General features: G+C 41.8%; 1 protein-coding gene across 1 annotated transcript in view; it reads right to left on the bottom strand.

Moving 5' to 3' along the window:
- Positions 1 to 18,031, bottom strand: part of gabbr2 (gamma-aminobutyric acid (GABA) B receptor, 2) — a 185,714-nt gene extending 167,683 nt beyond the window's left edge. The window contains exon 1 of the mRNA XM_085148616.1: positions 16,919 to 18,031. Coding sequence (XP_085004742.1) covers positions 16,919 to 17,233 — 315 coding nt within the window. The 5' untranslated portion in view covers positions 17,234 to 18,031. The remainder of the gene's footprint in view (positions 1 to 16,918) is intronic.
- Between the last annotated feature and the right edge of the window lie 4,088 nt (positions 18,032 to 22,119).

Genomic DNA, 22,119 nt, shown 5'->3' with positions numbered 1-22,119 from the left:
TTACAAAATGACACCACAGAGAGTGGTGGCAGCAAAAGGGTTGCATTAAGTCAAGGGTTAATCAATCACTTACATAATAATCGGGAAACATGACAGCATGAGGGTTCTTGGCTTAAACACTAATAATCTTGATGCGTGGCAGAATATTTCCTCCAGGCTGCTGTACAACACACTCAGCAGACATTCATCACTACCAAAAAAGAGGTGGCAGAGGGAAGGGCAGCCAAAGGGATGGATGGGGGTGAAGAAATTAAAGAGGGAACAAGGGATGTTGTAATACAAGTGTGGGGGTGTGGATTGCTGGTTGCCTAGAGGATCAAACACCGAGCAGGAAGGGTGATGGGGAAACGGTGGTCTTCAAAGAAGTGAGGGTTGTGTAGCAAGTGTGCGTATTTATGGGTTTAAAAAAAAGGCAGGTGTTTCTATGGGAACCTCGTCTGCTCTTCTATGTATTACTGCTCACACTGAGCGTACTGACATGTACTTTACATTCAGGAAAAGCGTGAATGCACACACAGCCAGGCTTCCTCTGGAGATTATAGAGCTCCATGTTTTCCTCTTTCTTAATTTTACTTTTCCTAATCCCGCTGTGTTTCTCTGCTGCTCGCTCTCGCTCTGTATTTATAATCCATTTTTAGATATTTCTCAAGTGAATCTGAAATGCAGAAGTAACTCATTTACATACAGAAAATATTCCCCCTTTTCTGTGACACACTGAGCCTACATGTGTCTGTGCTCCTTTGATCTTACTTGAGATGCCTCTTGATCTAAATGAGACCGGGCATCATTTAAAAAGCCCCACACCTGTCGGTCCTGCTATTAATAGTACATTTCAAAGAAGAGAACAGTTCTTGTTTTGTTTTTGTTTTGTTTTTTCACACAATGCCAAATAAGAAAAATAATATAGAAACTACTGTTCACGTATATAAAAATCCTTTTGCGAAAAAAACTGAACCTACGCTTAAAGGCAGGCTTAAATAAAGAGTGTTCAATGAAGGACTGTCAATCTGAACATCAAAATGTACTTGGTAACGCAACCTCATCCATGTATGAAACCGGAAAACAGTGCAAGTGAATTTGCATTTGCATCATAACTAAAATTAAATTAATTAAATGCATTTTTTTTAAGAGGAAAAAATAGAAACAAAGAAAAAATGTGTATGTCAATATGCGAGGTGATGCATAGCTTCAATACCACGCATAACATGTAAGGAATACATCTCTCTCTCTCTCTCTCTGGCACGCACAGGCAGAGAGTGCTACTACTATAATTGTTAGTGGCAGATCCATCTCCCCGCCTTTCATTTTTTCCCTCTGATAAAGCCTGAGGAATAAACGCCAGCTCTGCAGCCATCCTGCTCATCCAGCCCCCACGCCCACAGTCCCTGTAGGTGGTGTTTTCCTCGCCCGCCTACCGCTCGCCCGTTACAGTGCCAAGCGCGACATGTGACAGTAGCAGCACATGGCCCTCCGAGCTCCCCCACCCTCCACCCCAATCCTCAGCAGGCCTGCCCCCCTCCCCACGCCTGTCTGAGAACACCCCTCAACAAGCTCCACGCACTTGTCTTGTTTCTTTTCGCTCCCCAGCCAGCAACCCCAAATGACTACCTCAGAGGCACAGACAACTGTGCGCACCACACACACAGACGCATATCAGTGCAATTAACTCCCAAAATGACACACGGATGCTGAAATGTTGGAGAACCTAAAGCCATGTGCCTGAAAAGACAAGGCTAGGTGTGTTCGCATCAAACTGTTCTCAGATGCAAAAGTGTTTGTGCCTCTGTCTGATTTTCACTGCCTTGTTCCGGCGCTGCTCTCGTGGCGTTAGAAAGGGGTAAACATGCCAGGTTGTGTTCATACCAGTCACATCCAGCTGTCGCTCATTTCTGACTAAGCTACCATCCTCCTCTCCCCAAAATCCTCTTTTCTCTAAACCGTCTTCACATCACATCTTCTCTCCTTTCCTCTCCTCACCTGTGCTTTTTGTGCTTATTACCCCACCATATCCTCCTCCTCTTCTTCTACTTCTTCTTCTTCTTCACTTGAGATTGTGTTTTCACCATTACTCAGTCTTTAAATTATTTAGATCGCTTTAACAACTGATATCTTATATAAATCAAATTTCAAACTGTCCAAGGGATGGAGTCACGTGTGTAAATAAAACATAATTTCCTCAGTGAGTCGAGCAGGATCTGAGCATTGAAGACATTCGGTCTCAAGTGTCGAGCCTGCCGTGTTAATATTTCAATTACCCTCATGAATAAATTGATTAAATAGGCGCTAACATTATTCTTGGTCTGCCTTTGTTGTGGTGGGAGAAAGCTGTGACATGCAACATGACTTCACCCAAAACTTTCTCTTCTAATATGTTCAGACTGAAGAGCTGTAAATCCACAGTGATTTGGGAGCTACGGGTGGTAAAATCTTCTCCGGATTTGCAATTTTTCTTATTATTTTGGGGTTTTCTTTGATGTTTTTAGCCTTGTTTTTCTTCCTTTCCTTTCCTTGTTTTGTTTTTGCATGTTTTTTTACTTTTGCATTTAATCACCAGAAAATTAAGCATCAAGTACACCTAATTTTGAATCTTTACCGGAAGCTCGATTGCCAAATTTACTGCACACCTGATAATCATAGTACCACTAGCTTATTGGCACAGTGCTACACAACACACAGTACATTCAAATGAGTAGTTCTGCTTCCAGTCATGCCTTCCTTTGCCTCTCTCCATGTTGCCACCTTCTTTTCTCCTAGTATTAACTCTGTTCCTCTCAGCTTCGCCTCCATAAATTGTGGCTGGCAATGCTTTTTTTCCATCTGTCACAGCTTATTCCATGTACCATCAGAGATTAGAAGACCTTTCTTTTTCAGACATCGTTGGCATTTACCATTGCCCTCCATCAAAAAAAGAAAGAAAGAAATGGTCGCGAACCCGCAGTCCTTTTGCCGCCATTGTCACACACTCTGCCTCGAGGAACAGCCAGGTTAACGCTGATTCCCTCTTCGATGCAACGTCATTGACAGCTTGAAAAGAGTATGCAGGCATATTTTAATATAATGAGATTATAAAAACCTAGGTCTGACCCTTTTAACACTTGTTTTTTAACAGTACAACTATTAAACAATAGCAATACTGTCATTACAGTGTGCCTCCTTTTATTTACACTCTAAGTCAACTTTTTGTTCACTTTGCGACAAGAAATTTAAAATGTGACACATAAAAGCATCTTCCACAAAACTAGAGCAAATAACAGGAAAATCCACTGGCTAAAGTTAAGTAAAGTTAAATAGCGGCGTACTTGAGGAAACACGCACAGAAGGAGGCGTGTTGGACAAAAAAAGCAGTGGAAGGCCCATTTTTGAAAATGCAATTCCTGTTAGCTTAAGAAGTCAGCATGAAGGCCTTCTAGAAATCAATAGAAGCTCCCTTGTGTGTAAGAGCAAGTCAACAGAGCAGCACAGAGTCGGGGCACACAGATAATATTTATGTAGAGGGAGGCTGCCAACAACCACCGGGGACCATGTATAATTCTGATTCATGCATCATAAAAGCAGTGATGTTGTAAATATGAGGCACGTTTACTTATTCAATAAGAATACACGCAGCAACAGGTCAGCACCGGAGAGTTGTTTAGCATGCCACCTTTAAATATTCATGCACACAACCTCGGGATAGTGTGCCTTGCTTTTTGTAAAGTCCAGAGATTGTCAACGAGCGCACAAAAACTCGAGCACACGCTCATCCTTTCGGGTCCGTGCGCCTTTGTTTGCGGACTAAGTGTGAGGTTGTGTGATCAAGGCTCCAACATTACGCAGAGCAGACGACGTGCATCAGCTGTGATCACGTCCACCTCTACCTCTGCGGTATATGCAGTTAGCAGGTTTACCAACCTCACGAACAAACGCATGGCATGTGCAGAGCGCTTCCCCTACACGATGCCCCGTTTCAACATAATTTACATACATTTGAAAGACATATTACACCTTTTACCCATTTGTGTGCTGAACATTGGAAACAACTAATAAAACATACATGTTACATGTTCCTGTTTTCCTCTTCTAAGCCTCGCTGCAAGAGATCCTTCTGGTTTTAATGGTTATTTTAATTGCTGATGTTCCACTAGAATACTAATGAGGGTAGTAATTAGTGCAACATGAACTGTAGCTCAGTGTGGACATGAGTTGGTTTTTCCTTTTAAAGAGTCTGCAAAATGGAACTAGAGCCCCTGGCATGGAGAGGACCTTTAAAATTAGCATTTGGATTGTTTGGTTTACAAATTTTACACTGTAAAAACTACTGCAACTCCAAGAATGTCACAGTTGAGCGTACAGGCAGCTTGTTGCGCTTTGTGATAGCTCTGTCTATACGAATATAAACCCAGTTTAGCAGATCCTCCATCAATCCAGATGGCCCCTTGAATTATATCCTTTACTTGGAATAATGAAATCTCACTCACTATCCAACTGCTTTCTATTGAATTAACGTGATAGACATCCTTCCTTCTCACAGCTTGGGGTGTCATCAGCCTAACCAGCTATCCCTGTTCATTGGCTACATCAATCTAAGGCAATAAATGGTTCTGAAAGCCAAATAACCATCACAGCAGGAAACGCAGGAATGATACATGACAGGGAGATTCTTGCACTGTAAAACGCCAGTTTCCTCCCCAAATGAACTTTTACTTTTATGTCACTTCAGCACTTCGATTTATTGTATACCTTGGGGATTTAATTGCTTTACAGTATGTGGCTGAGTGATTATGGTTAGTGATGTTCACCCAAGATGATCATTTTCTTTACAATTTCAAACATAATTGAAGGGTTTAATAAAAGATGGCTGACAAGGCCAGTTCTATTGCAGCATTGGTGAAAACCCCAGGAGTTCATTTCTAAGGCGTTTCACTGCGGCTCTGAAATACTATTGAAAAATGTCCCGTCAGATATCAAATGAAAATAGGACACATTTAAAGGACTACTTAAAATGCGATTTAGCTGATGGTATATAATGAATGAAAGAAAAGGTGTAGGTGAATTCATACTGCCAACAAGCTGCCCGTTTTTAAGTCGTAGCAGAAAGGGTGGCAGCAGTTGTTCTTGGATGTTTCCCAATAGGAAGAATGGAACAGGCGTTCTGCCATCACCCTGTTTTTAGCCATGAAATCAATACACACGAACAGAAGAGCTGCTTTCTGGCAAAGACCGGTCTGCATTTGGATGGAGGCATGAAATCAGCATGGAAGTGAGAGCATCTAATCAGGAAAATAGTGTTATCACCAGATAAGACCGTCTGAGATGAGGCTTATTAGATTATACTATGTATATCCGCTCAGTCTATATTAAACATGTCAATTACCATTTCCTGATTTTACTTTTAAAAACATAGAAATATATTTATATGTTTAAGCTTTCTAAAAGTATGTTTAAATCCTGCTTATCAATGTGTTATTTAAGGTCTTTAGAAATGATGTGAAAAAATCTGCTGAAACTGTCGATGCATTAGTTGTTGTTCATCCAGCTTTTTTTTTAATGTGTGGGTTGTTTGTTTTTTTTAATTCAGCATCAAGATTTTGCTGCTAAGCTCTTTATGAATTAATAGTATACATATACATATATTAATATCTAAAGGGCTTTCAAATGCTTACGCTTATACTTTAGTGTAAGGATTCAGAATATGTTCAGTGTTCAGAGGATGGTTTTTCTTTCAACTATCAGGTGAAGGAGGAGGTACACATAATCTAGGTCAGAAAGTGCATTTCATGATTGCACTCATCTTCTTCAAGTGCACTTCTTGAAGTACAGACTGAATCCTCCAGAGCATACTGTGGGGTCCTTTTGATTCTTGAGATTGCAATTTATTTGCAAGACGTCGAAAAGGCGCTAGTTTGCATCCTGCATATCCGAAGACATTTGCTCAAGTCGACAATCCATCGGTCCAGACATACTGCTGATCGACGTGAGCATCACAGGAAACTCTAAGATGGCAAAGATACTAGTGTTTCTATCCCTTGATCACTGGTCAAACATTTGCCTGCATCTATTCGGTTTAATCACCATGTAGATTTGGTCCAAAGTACATCTAAGCATTTGGGATTGAATGCTAAAAAGCCGACATCTGTGGCTCTCAGCTTCATCACTAAAAATCACTTTCACTATCCTTTTACGTTATGAAGCATTAGGTTGCTGCTTAACACCTAATCGCACACATTCTGTCGTGATCGATGTGAGTACACAAAACCTGAACAAACACTTGACTCGAAGATGTTCCTGCAAGGTTCCGTTTGAGACAACATTTCCCAACAGATCGCGTCTGTGGTTTATTTTAGGCTCTGTATAAAGCCTGAGAGATCAACAGTTCTGGGCTTAGGTTTGTTGCACGTGTATGTTCATTTGTGCAAAGGAATGAGCCGACTGGTAAAAACATACACTGCCGCTCCTCTTCTCTCTATAAAAACGGTAATAAAAGGCTCCTGGCTTACAGTAGCAGTTCATTAGTCAGACGGGCAACTGCGGGTCAGTCCAATCAGGGCCCCGATCCCATCTATCAGCAACAAGCTCTGTAACACTAACTGCTCTTTACAGCCTCAGTTCCTGCTCTATTGCCTGTAACATGGTTTGTTTAGCAATGTATTAACTTTTTTTTTCATTGCAACATGTAGAGCAGCCAAGAGCAACTTTTGCAGTGTAGCGGCAGTGTGCAATGATGTGAGTAACAGTATGCTGTGTGTGTGTGTGTGTGTGTGTGTCTGTATGTGTGTGTGAGAGAGGCTGTGCATTGGGGTTTGTTTGCCAAATGGAAATGCTTAAAGCAAAATGCTCTGACAAAACACAATTCCACTGATACAACATAAGAAAGAACAATGTAATCTGTTTTGCTATTCATTTATCAAACTATCCATCCATGATGACACACATATGTGCACACACACGCACACGCAGAAACGTATACATGCACAAAGATTAGGACTGAGTCATAGCAGATAGAGCCTGGTTGGAAATAATCTCTTATCATCATTGCACAGCCTTTTGTGATCGCACACGACATGATTGCCTGCTTTGGATGGGCATGACAGATGTGTATACCATTGCTACTGTGCATGGGCACTTAGGCAGAGTGGCTGGGAGTGTGTGCGTGTGCGTGTGTGTGTGTGTGTGTGTGTGTGTGTGTGTGTGTGTGTGTGTGTGTGTGTGTGCAGGTTACATCTGTGATTCTACTGTCTGTTGTTATCGCTCTTGGCTCACAATGGGCTCACCAACTGCTTTTCGCTAACAGGGCCCAGTAATCACGGATGGGGAAATAGTATCCCCCATGTGCGGACGGCAAATGGACAAAGGTCTGATGTGTATCAGAGACTGCCGAGCAGAGATGTGCAGTGTGGCACGTGGATGCACGCTGGAGTCCGCTACCTGAAACAAATCCCGACGGTTACATTTTCAGTGCTCATTTTCAGCACATGTAATAATTCAAAATGTAATTACATGAATTACAAGAAAAACATGCCGAACCACAACGTTTGATGGCCTCAAAATATAAACTGCACACAAAAGAAATGGAAGCATGATATATTGTTCAAAAAGCTAATATACAATACTGTGCAAAAGTCTTAAGGCAGCCCTCGTTTATTTATATTTTGCTAGGAAAATAGAGGAAAAAAACTTAAAATGTGCAATCATAAATGGAATTACAGTATATATGACAAAACACTTTGTTATTTCTTCAAGTACTCTTCAGGAATAGTCTTCCAGGCTTCTTGAAAGGCATTTATAGTTCTTGAAAGACCTCCAGAAAGGCTAGAGAACTAATTCTCATAGTCTCCTGTATGTTACCATAATTTGTTCTCCAGAGTCATCACTGCAATGTATACATCATAAAGTTCAGTTTTCACATTATTGTTTCATAGTTTAATGGCATTCTTTAATTGCTTTTCAACAGTAGTAGGCTTCCATTATAGGCTCCACTGCTGTGTTCTACTGGAACATTTGTCCTTGCGAGAAAAGCTATGTGAACCATTGGAGAACAACAGTTACTCACTAATATGTTTCATGATGGTATTACATGGATAAATAATCATATTGTGTGGAAACAGATGGTATTAAAACGCCAGATTGATGGTTTAACAAGGTGTGCTGAGCATAAAGTCAGACAATTCAATGTCACATGGGCAGCTCTTCTTTCTCTTTGGCAAATTGTGCTCTTATGTTAACATTATGTTAACAGGTTATGTTGAAACTTTTGGTTTTCAAGGGTCTAAAAGTGTCACATTTTCTCTTATCTTTTGATAATAGACTCCAACAGTAACAGAGATTCTCAGCTGAGAGAATAGCTTATATCCAGTATGCCAACCTGTTGAGCCATGCATTAGTAACAAGGGTGTGGTAAATCAATAAGATCAATTTTACTTTGATTTGGCAAAAAAAAAAAAAAAATGTTTTTAATATTGACTTCATGACAGTATCAGACCTAAATGCACTTCTTGAGAGATAATGTTTAAATGGATCCAGTTTACTGTTTCAGAGCTCTAATGTGCAGCTATCACGTTAGAAATAAACACCAGCACCGAGAGTGCACTGGTAAAATCAATATATTAACTTATTTAACGAGACTGATAATCTTCCACTGCGTCGCTCTCTTGCTTTATCTGCAGCACATGAATTACTGCTTTTGTTTTTTGTGGGGGGGGGTTTAAGATCCTTTATAACTGTCCATGACCTGTTCCTTTTTAATGGACTATCAGCTTAATTTGTATGGAACATGATTCAAATGCCCCCTTTTATGTGAGAGCCCAAAGCAGAAAACTCGATATCCATTATCTATTATTAGGTTTTATGTTTTGTTGAGCTAGCTAACGCAAAGCAAAGCCAAGTCGAACTTGCTTCATAGTACATAGTCCTGCCCTCTTAACTGGTCAAGTGTGCTGGGTTATCAGCAGGTAATACACATTTTCTTGCAATAACATGTTTTTATATTATCTTTGTTAGTGCAACAGCAGTAGCTGATCAAGTCTAGTGTGTGTGTTTGTGTGTATGTGTGTTTGTGCAGCCATGATAGAGAAAGCCTGCAAGACTATCTGCAAGTGTAGATGGCGATTAAGCAAGAAAGGCTATTTATTCTTTGGCGTGAAGTGGCTGAAAACGTCCACATGTATGAAGTCACTTTCTCATTGCGGGCATACTTTAGGCCAGGTCACACGACTGTGTACCCACATGCGTGCATCTCCTCCCAAGAAGCAGACAATATTTTGTTGGCATTTTGGCCAAGAATTACACAAGCTTTAATGTAATTACAGGAGCAGAAAGGACAGACTCTCTCTGCTTATTGCTCTTTGTTGGGTCCCCTTGAGAGAGCAACAGACAGGGACATGCTCGGAGTATTTGTCCAATCTCTAATGACAACAGCACACCCATTCCACGGTAATCCTTTCATTTCTGTCCGCTCACGGGAGAAAGACAGGGAGGTGAATGCGATGTCTGTGAGTATGTGTGCGTACGTGAGGGGGTGGAGGATTGATGAGGAGTGAGAGAAGCGGACAGTGATGGAGTGAGGGGATGGAAAATTTGCAGGATTGAGGCATAATAACAGCTGACAAGGGCGACATTGGGCAGAACACAAGTCATTATTTAAGAAGGTCATCTGCAGTAGTAGGACCTTGGTCACGGTCTGCTTTTTGGGGGGGTTAAAGACGAAATAATTACAAGAGAAGGAATTTTATGTGTGTCACCCTTGCATACATACGAGGCCGTCTAGTGATGGAAATTCTCCAGACATGCCGCAGCAAGAAACCTCTCTTGGGGTTGGTAACCATAAGCACGCAAACACATATTTTCCTGGTCCTCTTTGGAGGTCTTGTTTGCAGAAAACGGTATCAATAAATAGATTAGAACATCTTAAGTTTCATTTGGAAACCTAAAAAGTGCAGAAACCATCGCGCGCACGCCACATTTGGGAGCTAAGAGTGACTTTTTAAACAGTTTGCAGTACAGTAGCAGATAAACATTTGCTGTGCTAATTGCCTGCGCAAATAGCTTGGCTGGTGATCAGTGGCAACTTTATAGATGCACCAGCAGAGGCAGCCAGACAGACTGACGTAGTGTTGTGCTCAACATGGCAGCAGCCATCTTGTCAGTATTTTCAGCAGCACTGAATAAAGATGAGAGATTTTCATCCATTTCCCAGCTCTTTAAACTTGTATTTTTTTCTCCCGTTTATCCGCCTCACGCTATATCTCCCTTAACTCGTCCTCCTCAAGTCACCATTTTCTGCCTCTCCCACCTCCCCATTGATCCTCCCACCCGTTTTCTACCTCCTGGATGATATCCCTCTGGGTGTCCGTCATTCAGCTGTACGGTTTGTACAGAAATTGTTTGTTTAATGTTAATGGCAACCAGATGCCTGGTTTGCCACCTTTTGGAGTCATTGTGCATCTCAATGACAGTAGAGTCATTGAAGAAAGAAAGACAAAGATGAGTAAGGGGGGCATACCAACAGATGTCTCATCATAGCATCTGCTGCGAAAGAACAATAGGAAGGCATAAAGAAAGGAAGATTAAAATTTGACAATGACAAATTAATTTGAAAACTAATTGATTATCACGAGCTGAATTCATTAACGCTTTTACTACACCACCGCTCCGACTGGCTGTAATTAAGATGCAGTGAAGTCAGAGCGACGTATGCAGATTTAGATGCCGGATTCATTGTTTAAGGTGACACACAATGCTAGAGTATATTTAGATATAGCGACAGATCATTATTGGGGTTTAGTGTTTTTGGGTTGCCCACGTGCTTGCACTGATATATACTCGCATATGCCCATTTATGTAACACCAAAATGACTGCACACAGTACAGCACAGTCCACTGACCACACCATCAACAATCTTGGACTAAAAATAGGCTAATTGGCTCTATATGTTCTATTTCAGTGTGCTAATAAAGATCTAAATTAACAAGAATATACTTTTAACAATGTGATGCCTGATGCCTTTAACAGCAGCAGTTTTGCTGTGTTCTATTTCAGTGGAAGGCTCCAGTGTAATTGCCTGATTTTAACAATATCAGCGCGGGGTGATTCAGTCCATCACCATTCGGTCAATCACGTTCACCAACCACAGAGATATTCACATAAGTACCTCCACCCACACATCCAGTGCACAGACTATTTCCCATCCTTTCCCCAACCTCCAGCAGCACTCAAGTGCAAACACACATTCTGATTGCTTTGCAAGCAACCAACAGGACTTGCTTAGAGTGCTTTTACAATGGAATTACGCCGCTGCCTCTCACGTGATTAGCCTGATTGGGTCAGCGCATCGGGCATGAAAGCAGCATGAAAGCGCAGGCAATATATACAAGACCGTGCAAGCTCTCTTACGCCATCAAATTAGCAACACACAAGCGCAAACAATAAGAATCCGTCAAACATGCTTTAATCTGCACTAGGCAAATGCAAGCTGCTTTCTCTAATTTGTTTTTGCCACACTTGAACTCGCTCATTGAATTGTAGTGGTCAAAACACCAGCAATGTCAAATACAGCATTGTGCAATTAAGACATTAGAAAGGAGGTCTATGTGAAGCAATGTACCAGATAAAAGAAGAAGTCAAACAGGGCTTTTTTTTCTCTCTTTGTAAGCTTTGGAATAACATCTGGGAGAAGCAGAAAAGTGTGGTCAAAAGGTCAGGTCCACTGTGATTAAAAAGCGTTGGTGTATAAGAGATGGGCACAGGGAACAAGTAGTTTTGAACGTTCTGGAGTGTGGATGCTCAAAAACCCATTTTTTGTTTAAAAAAAGGCATTCTTTATTGTCATTCATGCAAACTTTGCATCCTTTGACAAATATTTACATTAATCATTCAGTGTATTTAAGATGCATGGTACATGGTTTAAATTTTTTTAAATGATTCTTTTTAATGAGGTTGGGTTTTAACTATTCCCTAAGGTACTAGCAAGGCTTTTCCTGGCTCACAGTAGGTCCTTAGGGGGTAATAACATGGTAGTAAGCATGATTCTAGGGATAACAGACAATGAGCCTGTTATCTTTCTTGGCAGAAATCGTTCCATTTTCTTATTATTTCCAACCATTTGATAGCAAAAAGTACAACAGGAAGGAGACTTAAATCTGTCAAGGAAAAGCCCAGATTGACGTTGCATAACTCGGTCTGATGAACCCGCGGGCCCATTTTTCTTTTTCCGGAGATGAACAACACTTCATGTCTAACTGCTCAAGTGACTACAATATCCTGACCTCAGGCAGTGCTGCAGGGGTGCCAATCGACAACAGCCGTGACCATATGTAGGCGTGAATGCGCTACATGCCTGTTTGTGTGTTTCATTTATGCAAAATATTCTGCGTGTACTTGTGTGTCACAATATCTGTTGTAAAGCCAGCTTCGGGGCGCGTAAAGAGCCTTTCATCAAGAAAGCTCACATTTGCTATTTGTCTCACTCAAACCCTCCAGGCCACTGGCAGGCTGACTCAGACAAAGGTCAGCAATTAATGCTCAGATTTGGCATATTTATTAAACTGTGACCCATGCTTCTTTCATTTTGTTAAATCACAGTGTGAAAACATTCAAATAAAGAAGACACTGTGATCAATTTCTGAGGGGATATACGTAACACAAGATCTTTGGAGCCTGTTACAGATCTATTATGCATACCTCATTACATGCAGTAATTGCTTTCTCTCTTTTTTTTCCCAAATAGCCATTAAAGTACTTGCCTGACAGAAACAATGCAAACAGCATTACATTAGGATCCAATATGAATTAAGAGGCTGGCCATTTCCTCTTCCTGCACAGAAGATGATATAATCCTATTTCGGGATCTCCATCTAACAGCCCTACGCATCTCTTTCCCTCTCGCCTCACTCTCTGATTCTCCCCTGAGATCCTGTTCGTTCTATGAGAAGGGCCGCTGCGCATTGATCCCCACTATCTGTGTCGGGTCAGTGAATACAACCACACTCAGCACTTTTTATATGCCTAGAGAGTGCCAGAACTGCCACATGCTGCTTTTCCCTGCTCACGCTGAACATTCACCCTCTCCCAGGAATGGTGACAGGCAATCTTTGCTGACCCTCCCAGGTCACCACTAAATGCTGTGGGTGTCACACATTTAAATAACACATGGCATACATCAGACCCCTTTTGAAAATACAAGACTTTTAAAGGTGGAGCTTCATTTGTATGTGTAAGGTTATTATACAATGAATCTTAAAGGTGAGTTCAGCGTGTGAAACAGTAAGTTCATTGGATGGTACTCTAAGAGGCTCTCCCCCCCAAATAACTACAAAAATAAATGGCCAACACAACAAACAAAGAGCTGTTGCTAAAACAAATTTTCCTCAACCCCACCAAGAGTATCAGCATTGAACCAGCTCACTTTGACTCAAGACCTATGCTTAGCAGAACAGTAACCTCCATTATGAAAATGGCTTTTCACTGAAAACGTAACTTCTTGTGACAAAATGACAGAATGCCTTACACACACTAAGCGGGGGGTGGGGGTGCTCAGCATCCCGTGGACAAGACTACTGTACTGTGGTTTCGGGCTTGCCATCACGAGCTTAAATGTGACATGTCGCATCTAGCCCTCTGAGAAGAAAAGGGGAAGCGGCTTATACTGCAGCTGTGTGCAGCGTCTCTAAACATAGGTCACTTCTAGCAGTTACAGGAGGCCAGTAGTATTACATGAACAGAAAGTCATACTATAAATAGCTGTATACTGTATGCGGTGCACTGGACACGGTCAAGATGCGCATCTCAAACTGCAACAAACTCGTTGTCGTTGTGTTTGTACTGATGAGTTCACTCTTCGCTGTAAGAATATAGGTATCATAACGCAAAGTCCAGCGATTAATCTAGAGTTCTAAGTGTGTATGAATGAATTATTTCAAATTCACAACGCTTCACTTAGAATTTGCCTTGTTGATTTTATAGCTTTTTGTCTCATACGATTCAAGCTGAATAAAAGTTGTCACTGCAATTCAAAAACTTTCCACCACCGTTCTGCTAAAATGGGATATTTTCCTGAGTGGCCCCTCTCAAGGGCCTGTCACTCATCCTATAAGCCGGTGAACTAGCGTAGCTTAGCCTAGAACCCTTTCATTGCCCAAAGTCTCCCTTCCATCCTCTTCCAGTGCCTCCTGTCCTCTCCAAAGCTTTGATCCTCTAAGCCTGCAGAGTTACAGTATCAGTCCATGGTTACACTAAAAATCCACACTCACACATCTAGCTGCAGTAAAGGACCAACTCCTGCTCCACCGCTAAGCCTTCTAGTTGATATAATCCATCCTGCTTCTTTTCTACCTCAAATGCTCTGTTTTTTTTAAGTAATGCTGTATTTTCATGTGAAATTGTCTTAGCCTGCTGAATTGTCTGTGCTGCTGAAACATCTCAAGAGTTGGCTGTCAGTCTGATCAGACTAATTTGAAACCACCAAGGCAGAATATCTGCTCTACTTCCATTAGCTGCCTCTTCAATCCACCAAACACTAGCTCACCAGCCTCAACTCTGCGGCCTTTTACTGCAGGACAGCTCCTGAGTGCCTCACTGTCATCTACACCACCACCACCCACCTCCACACTGCACAAGGATGGACCAGGCCTGCTCAGTTAACCCATGGCTCCACTGACAGGGGATAAAGGGATAAAGAGCCTGTGCTCGGGGACTGATTACTTACATCTGCCGGGCTAAATCCCAGTGCCCACACAAACACAGACACATGTGTACAAGCACAACGCAGGCACACACTTGGCCTGCTGCTAGCTGCAACAAACGCACTCATGCATGTATTATTTTCTGACATAAGCATGTGCTTGGTGGAAAGTTGGGTCCATCCCTTTGTTTGTGAGTGTGTGTTTAGGTCATTCGTTTGTGTGTAAGTTAAAAATGATATTGCAATAAATGTACAATGAAAACGCATATATAGGTAATAGCACAACCATCACGAATGTCACATTATTGGTCCTATAAGCGAGTCAGCGGGTGAAAGCAATATAATCAGCACTACAGTGATATCCCCCTCCCAGGCAAAGGTCTTCTCTAGCTGTACATGCTTATTATTGTTCAGACACAAACAAGTGTTCACAAACAATAATAGCATCTTATATCTTCAGATGTTAGTGGAATCATATTTTCCCCAAAGTCTCAGTTTCTTTATTTTCTGCAAACATACAATAAGAATATTCAGTAGCGGTGATATGCTTCAATTTGCACTTGGCCTCTTGTTTACTTTAACCACGGCGTCCTGAGCCACATGATTCCACATGTAAATATACTATAAGCTATTTGGAGGGCATTCTTTTTCTCTCTTTTTTTAATTTTATTTTTTCCTAGTTTTTACAACCAAGGATGCCTGCAGTCTGTTAGCAGCTTAACAACACATTTATGAGATCTGCTGTTAAAAGAATATTACAGAAGTTTCACTGCAGGCATCTAATAGTCTTACTTAATCATTTTCAAAAACATGACCAGAACTTGGGAATTTCATTTGCCCCATCTGGGAAAACCACCCTGAAATGCCATTGGGTTTTTATAGAGCAATGGAGTTTAGCCTTTGGCCAAAAAGTGATCAAATAAAAATGTTCTCATGCCTTCCCAGTATTAGAAAGCTGGCATCACTACCAGACATTTCCAGCAAGCATGTGTCAGGCTGGCCCACTGACCTCTTGCTTCCAGCTCATCTTTCTCTCCAGGGGAATAGAAGGAGAAAAATCATAACTCTCATAACAGCACATTAATCCCAAGGTCTGAGCGCATGCTGCCTCTGAGGGCTTACCCCTGTCAACAGAGATGCGCGTGCTCTTTCACATGGACACACCTGTGCCCACACGGTAAGGAAAACCTGCTGATTTCTAAGGCAGCGGGACAGGTGGCATAATAAAACAGATCTGGCTCGACCTATAAAACAGATAAATAGAGTCGCAATTGATTCAACCGCTACTTGTCTCGCTGAAATTCATAGAAATTTGACAAACTATCAAGGAAGCAGGTTGATGGTAAATTAAACCCCTCATCTGCACAGTGTGCGCTCAAAAGCATAGACGTTACTTAAGCCTAAAGGACCACTATACTGTTGAGTCAAATAACTGAAGTGTAAATAGATTATGGAGAACAAGCTATTGTCTACACTTTTGGCAACTTCAAGAGGACTTCAGCTGGAGTTGTTAGCGTTATCAAATAAATGGATCTTAATTTGGAGCTTGAACACTGTGATGTTCTGCTCTTTTCAAGGGTGCCAGGATTCAGGAGAAATCGTACAACCAATTACCGCCATCTTCAGGCACGAGGAGAACCAGCCCCTTTAATCGTTAGAAAGCTACACTGATTCATGACTGAAAGCCCGCTTATAAAGTGGCCACTGCAGAATCAAAGATCGGATGCTGTGATTTAAAAAAAAAAAATTAAAATAAAAAACGTTAAATCACTGGTTGATGATGGCGAATAGCAGAGATTGCAATAACCATTAAAGCATTGAAAAGTGTGCCTCTAGAGTACCCAGATAAAGCAGAGCCTTGTGATGGCACCTTGCATTTTAAATGCCCTATCAACTACCAGCGACAGCAGCTAAAATGAGGAGGACGAGGCAGACACGTACATCATGTTCGTGTATGTGTGTGTGTGTGGGGGGGGGGGGGGGGGGGGCACACCTACAGTTGACTTTTGCGCACTGAAAAAGAAAAAACACCTTCGCCAAAACCAACGAGGCTTCGCAGATGCCAAGCATAACAGAACCCCCTTTGGAGGGACACTCGGTGGAGCTCTGCGGGGCAATGCGCGCGCCATACACACGTGCACAAGCTGACTGTTCGCGCGCGAACAGTCAGACAAATACACACATACAAGCCATATACAAATGTTTCAAGCACGACCGAGCCAGCCGGCGGCAGCTTAGTGAGCAGATTTAGTCTGCATGTTTACCTCGGTGTCGTATATTTTGGTGATGAGTGAGAACGAGTACTTCCCGGACTCCCTTATGTGTTGGATGGCCAGCTGAACCGCCGGCTCGATTCCTTGGCTGATGCTGCTCATCAGGGCCGACTCGTTCATGGGCATAAGAACCATTATGGGCAAGTTTTCCCCGTCCCTGGTGAACCAGCTGTTGTCCTGTCCGTGTTTGGTGCGGTCGTTGCACACCTTGGTTAGAGCAGGGTGAAATAGCAAAACAGAGAGGAGCAGGCATCCCGTCGGGAGGAACATCTCCCAGCCGCTGCAGTCCCTCCGGGCTGGAGCCATGCTACTGTGCAGGGTGACCAAATGAAATCCCACCGTGCCCTCACTGCTCGGGCATTGCAAATTCGGGCTCGTCCGGGATCCTCACGCGCCCGTCCGTCAAGGAGATATGAATTCAAAACAACAGACGCAAAAGCCGCAGCAGCCCCTGCAGTGGGCAAACTCGTCCCGTGGATTACGACTGCAAACTGAGAAAATATTTCTACTGTGTAACAGTGCCTCTGTGAGAATATTCCAAGGGCGCAGAGATTCGCTTTGCAGAGGGAGAGCTACTGCCTCTCGGTGTCCGTCATCCAAACGATCTCCTGTCCAAACAGCCCTCTCATTCTACAACCCCCCCTTTTCACCTTTAATGTGAACCACTTGTATAAAGAACAAAAAATGTTCTGAAGGATGCCCCCCCTCCCCCCCTAAAAAAATAATTTAAAAAAAATCTGGTAATTTCGGGATACAAATTAATCACTCGTGTTGACAGTTCTTGCAGATACAAAATCAACTCCGAAGTAAATTCCCAGCCAAGAGATGCCAACTGTGGGCATCCCCACCAAATACGGCGCTCAGGCGGACAAATGTCAAGATAAGGGAGGGAGATGGGGGGGAAAGACTAAAAACAAACAAGGCTGATGCTGAAAGCTTGACCGCAGAGGTCCGGGGAAGAGATGTCGAGAGCGTCTGCGTTGACAGCCTGTGGGACTGTGAATCTCCTCTCCGATGGTGCGTCAGAGAAGCGCTGAAGCCTTTGCTGCTGCCGCTGCTGCTGCTCACCGTACGCGCAAGAGGGAGCACTGAATGTGGAGGAGGAGAGGAAAAGAAAAAGGGAAGGGGAGGAGGGTGAGACGGATATACAGCAGCGTGGTGGGAAGGCTGCATAGGTTTTATGCAGGACAGACTCGTCGGAGGCCTGACAGCCGAGGGTGATTTACTGGGCTTTTACGTCTAAGAGACAGGCCACATGTCAGACATGCATGGAGCAGGCCAGTTAAAACCTATGAGGTGTATGCATGTGGAGGCTCGTAGCTGTGAATTGTACTGTCACAAGTGACATCAAAAGAAATCTTGTATTTTTAGTTACTCATTAGGAATGCCGAACCTCGTGATATGATGGCGTCAGCCTGGAAACCACTGATAAACAAACAACACATACAGAATCTGGGATGGATGGATGGATGGATGGACATGTTAAATACAAACACAGGAACCTGGAATTAGTGGAATATCTCCTAAACAATTTGACCGCCGAAACACAAATGTGTGTATGAGGATGTCCCATGAAAAGTGAGAGGAATTATTATTATTATTATTATTATTATTATTATTATTATTATTATTACCAACAATAAAAAAATAACTACATAAATATGTAAAATACTTGGAAAACACTGCAATATATTGGAGTAACAAAGAAGTATTTCAGCACCATGGACAGCGCACGGTACTGAATAGCATTCGGCGTTAGCGTAGCTGAAGTTGTCTCTTCTTCCATTGTCACGTGTACATTAGCTCTTTACCTGTGCAGCCTCAGGGCGGAGGATACGCTTTCTTATTCATGTCCAATATGTGCAAACATTACATTTCTCCGGCAGGAAAGTGGTTCCCCCCTCCCCAATAAAAAAGAAAAAAGCCAGTCGACGCAATAGCTTGCAGCACATTTCCTGGTATTGTTAAACAGGCGTGGGAAGAGAAGAGAATATGCTGCCGCGGGTAACTCTTCACCACATGTGGGAAAAAATACGGAGGCCTTTCAAGTCATCAGCTTCAAACGTATCTCAAAACAAAGGCAGTTTGACCTACACAGTTGTATCACATCCACAGTTACAATGAACATTACATTTTAAAAAATAAGGGGAAAAAATGGGGGGGAAAGCATATGAATGAAGCACAAATGAGAATATAATGTATTTTCCCAATGTGGCGCATGGCACGAATATTGTCTCATTGGAAAGACAGAGGTGCGAACTGAGCGTTGCTCTACATTTGCAAAACAACGGGGATGAGGGAACAGCTTTACTTCCATGATGAGTTGTTCAAGCTGAGGTCCAAAGAGCAACACAGCTGAAAACATGCGGGTCTTTCCCATTTTAAACAATGCTGGTAATTCCGTATTTTTAATCATCCTTCCGAGGATAAGCAGATAAGCAGTAGCATTAAAATAAACCACATGAAAGCATTACATCTTTCCAAATGAACTCCCTCTGTAGGCTCAGCTGGCATCAAAAAAGTGGGCAGTATGAAATAAGCTTTGCATAGAAAACACTCCTGATCATGATCTGAATCTAACACCTTAACACAGCCAATTTCCTTCACCGTTATGGATTTAAAGCATTGAACTCTCACGGTCAATAGGCCTCTGCCATATTGACCATAATTCTTACAACATGGGTCACTTATTACAAGTCCAAAAAGCTCCAATCACACGTCACACAAAGGACATTTGTTATAGCCCTGGAGGAATGCTGGAATCTACATCTCTCTCTTTCTGTCTTTCTGACCAGTATATCATTTGCATGAAATATTTACCTAAAATAAGACATCTTAATTGTGGGAACGCCAATAGTAAAACACATTTTTTGTCTGAGGCTGATTACTGTTTTGACCCACCTTTTGGCCTGTGAGGTCAGACACATTTAAGCTAATCAACAACCAGCTGAAAATAGAAGAAAAACTCAAGTTGGCTCCAATTAAAGGTCAAAAGAGTACAAAACAGTCAACAAAACGCTCAAATAAAGGAAGTGAGTTAAATCAAAAATAATAAATAATATATGCTTTGCATTCATCCACACAGCGCTGTATTTTCCCTCTTCTTGATAGTTTTCCTTTTTTTTCTACTCAGAAAAGTCCAGATGAAGAAGTAGGTCAAGTCACTGGCCCATCTGTTTGTTTTGCACAAAACAACAATCCTCCACTCAAAACAATCGTCCAGTACTGAGATGGCTTCAAACATGAAATATGAAGTACAGTAGAAATGATGTGGACCTCAAATCCATGAGCAACGTAACTTTTTAAATCCAAGGCGAGGAAAAAGTACTTCAACTGGAAATAACATGTGCTGGAAATTTGCAAATAAAATAGGGATTATATTTTAACAGTGCCTACAGACATTTTCAGGTATAATCAATCAAGTCCTCTACATAGAAATTGCTACTTTTCTTTTTTCCAAATGTAGAAATGCTGTCCGGCTAATGGGGTGTCCAGCTAATGATTGCAGATTCCCAAATGAAAATGTACATTTCATTTCTGATTATGAATCATTCATTAAGGTTTCAATCACAGCCTTCCAATCTACCCATCCACACTAAGCGAGATGTCAAACCAATATATCATCACTAATGAGAACATACTCGCACGGTATGAAGGGCACGCAGTGAAATAATTATGCAGATGTTGGTACTTGAGCAATCAAAGATGAAATTTTATGACTGCGGATTCAGTGACATGTAACAGCTTGGACAACAGCTTTCAGGTAGGGTGAATGTGTTTGACTATACCAGATTTGTTTGGTTTGGGGTAATAATGCATTTAGAGGTCACCAGGAAACAAAACAAAAACAAGTTTTTATGCAAATTTACAAAGTCTCTCAAATGCATCATCCAATCCACGTACACAGATATAGATGTGGCTGACATCGTCCCTGTTTAATAGAGATTAATGTGGTGGCCTGTGGACATCTCTCACCAAAACTCTGACAATATGCTACAGGATGCTCTATGAATTCTAAATGCCAGCCATTCAGAATGAGATAAATAGTTCATATGGTTGTGCTTGAGTACGTCTTGAGTTAGTTTTGTATGTAAGAAAGCAGAAATCAAACAGCCTAAACTTAAGGCTGATTTACTGGACACTCAATCAGTAACTTTTTTTCTTATAATTCAATCACACTGAATATTTCTGCAGAGTCTGAAGTGGGGGAAGGTGGAAAGGCTACATATCCATCCATCCTGTCCCTAATTCATCATTTAGCCGCAGAGGGCTGTTATGTTAATTTCTATTTGTAAGTAATAGAGGCTCAGTTTAACTTGGCATCACATTCCACATCCTTGAACATAAAAACAGCACCATGAAAAGGCTGCACTGTGATGCCAGGAAGCAAAAGATAGGGCAGACCTTCATTTAGTCCAGATCAGCATCTTGGTTTCGAGTCATCCCAGATATGGCAGATTTGAAAACTCCAACCCAAGGACACAGACTTTATCTCAGAATGGAAATCCACTGCATAGGGAGGGCACATTTTATTATGAATCTCTGAGATGCTTCTTTCCCTTGTTCTCGACACGCTTGCCCTGCCAGTTACAGTGGCAGCTATTTGAATAATTGGTTTCAGAATCTGCAGTCACAGTCCTGCAAATTCCATGCATACCAACAAGTTGAAGAGCGATTTTTCAGCACAGCGTGCTCCATGCAAGGCAGTAGAGAATGCATGTTTTATGAAGTTGGGAAACATGAAAAGACCACAGACTATCAACTAAGAAATTTCCCTCTGGGTTCAAGAAAAAGGCATGTATCGCATTAGATTTGTTGGAAAACTTGCCACTGAAACTTCTTATGACCTTCATTTACCCACTTACTGTATATGTCATGTGTGACCATATGCTTTTTATTAGTTTCTGTAGCATACTGTTACAGTGGCGTATGTTCCTATTAAACATAGGCAAAGTTTAAAATATTGATACCAGCATATGTGCATGCAATTTATTGCTTCAAACTGCTTTAAATTCTCAACTTCAGGCAGTGTTTCGTATTGTGTAATCACAGTGGGAGTGGATATCCTTCATTGCAGTCAAAAGGTCATCGCAGGCAAATAGTTCTGGCTCTAATCATCCCTAACTACTTCCCGTTTAAACCTTTTTGGTTACGAGGGGCAGCCAATTAAAAGAAAGAAAGGGAGGAGCTAA

This window comes from Neolamprologus multifasciatus, chromosome 22, assembly GCF_963576455.1.
Source record: "Neolamprologus multifasciatus chromosome 22, fNeoMul1.2, whole genome shotgun sequence".
NCBI classification, from domain to species: Eukaryota; Metazoa; Chordata; class Actinopteri; order Cichliformes; family Cichlidae; genus Neolamprologus; species Neolamprologus multifasciatus.
Note: the sequence above shows the minus strand (reverse complement) of the source record. Positions and strands in the feature narration are given on the sequence as shown.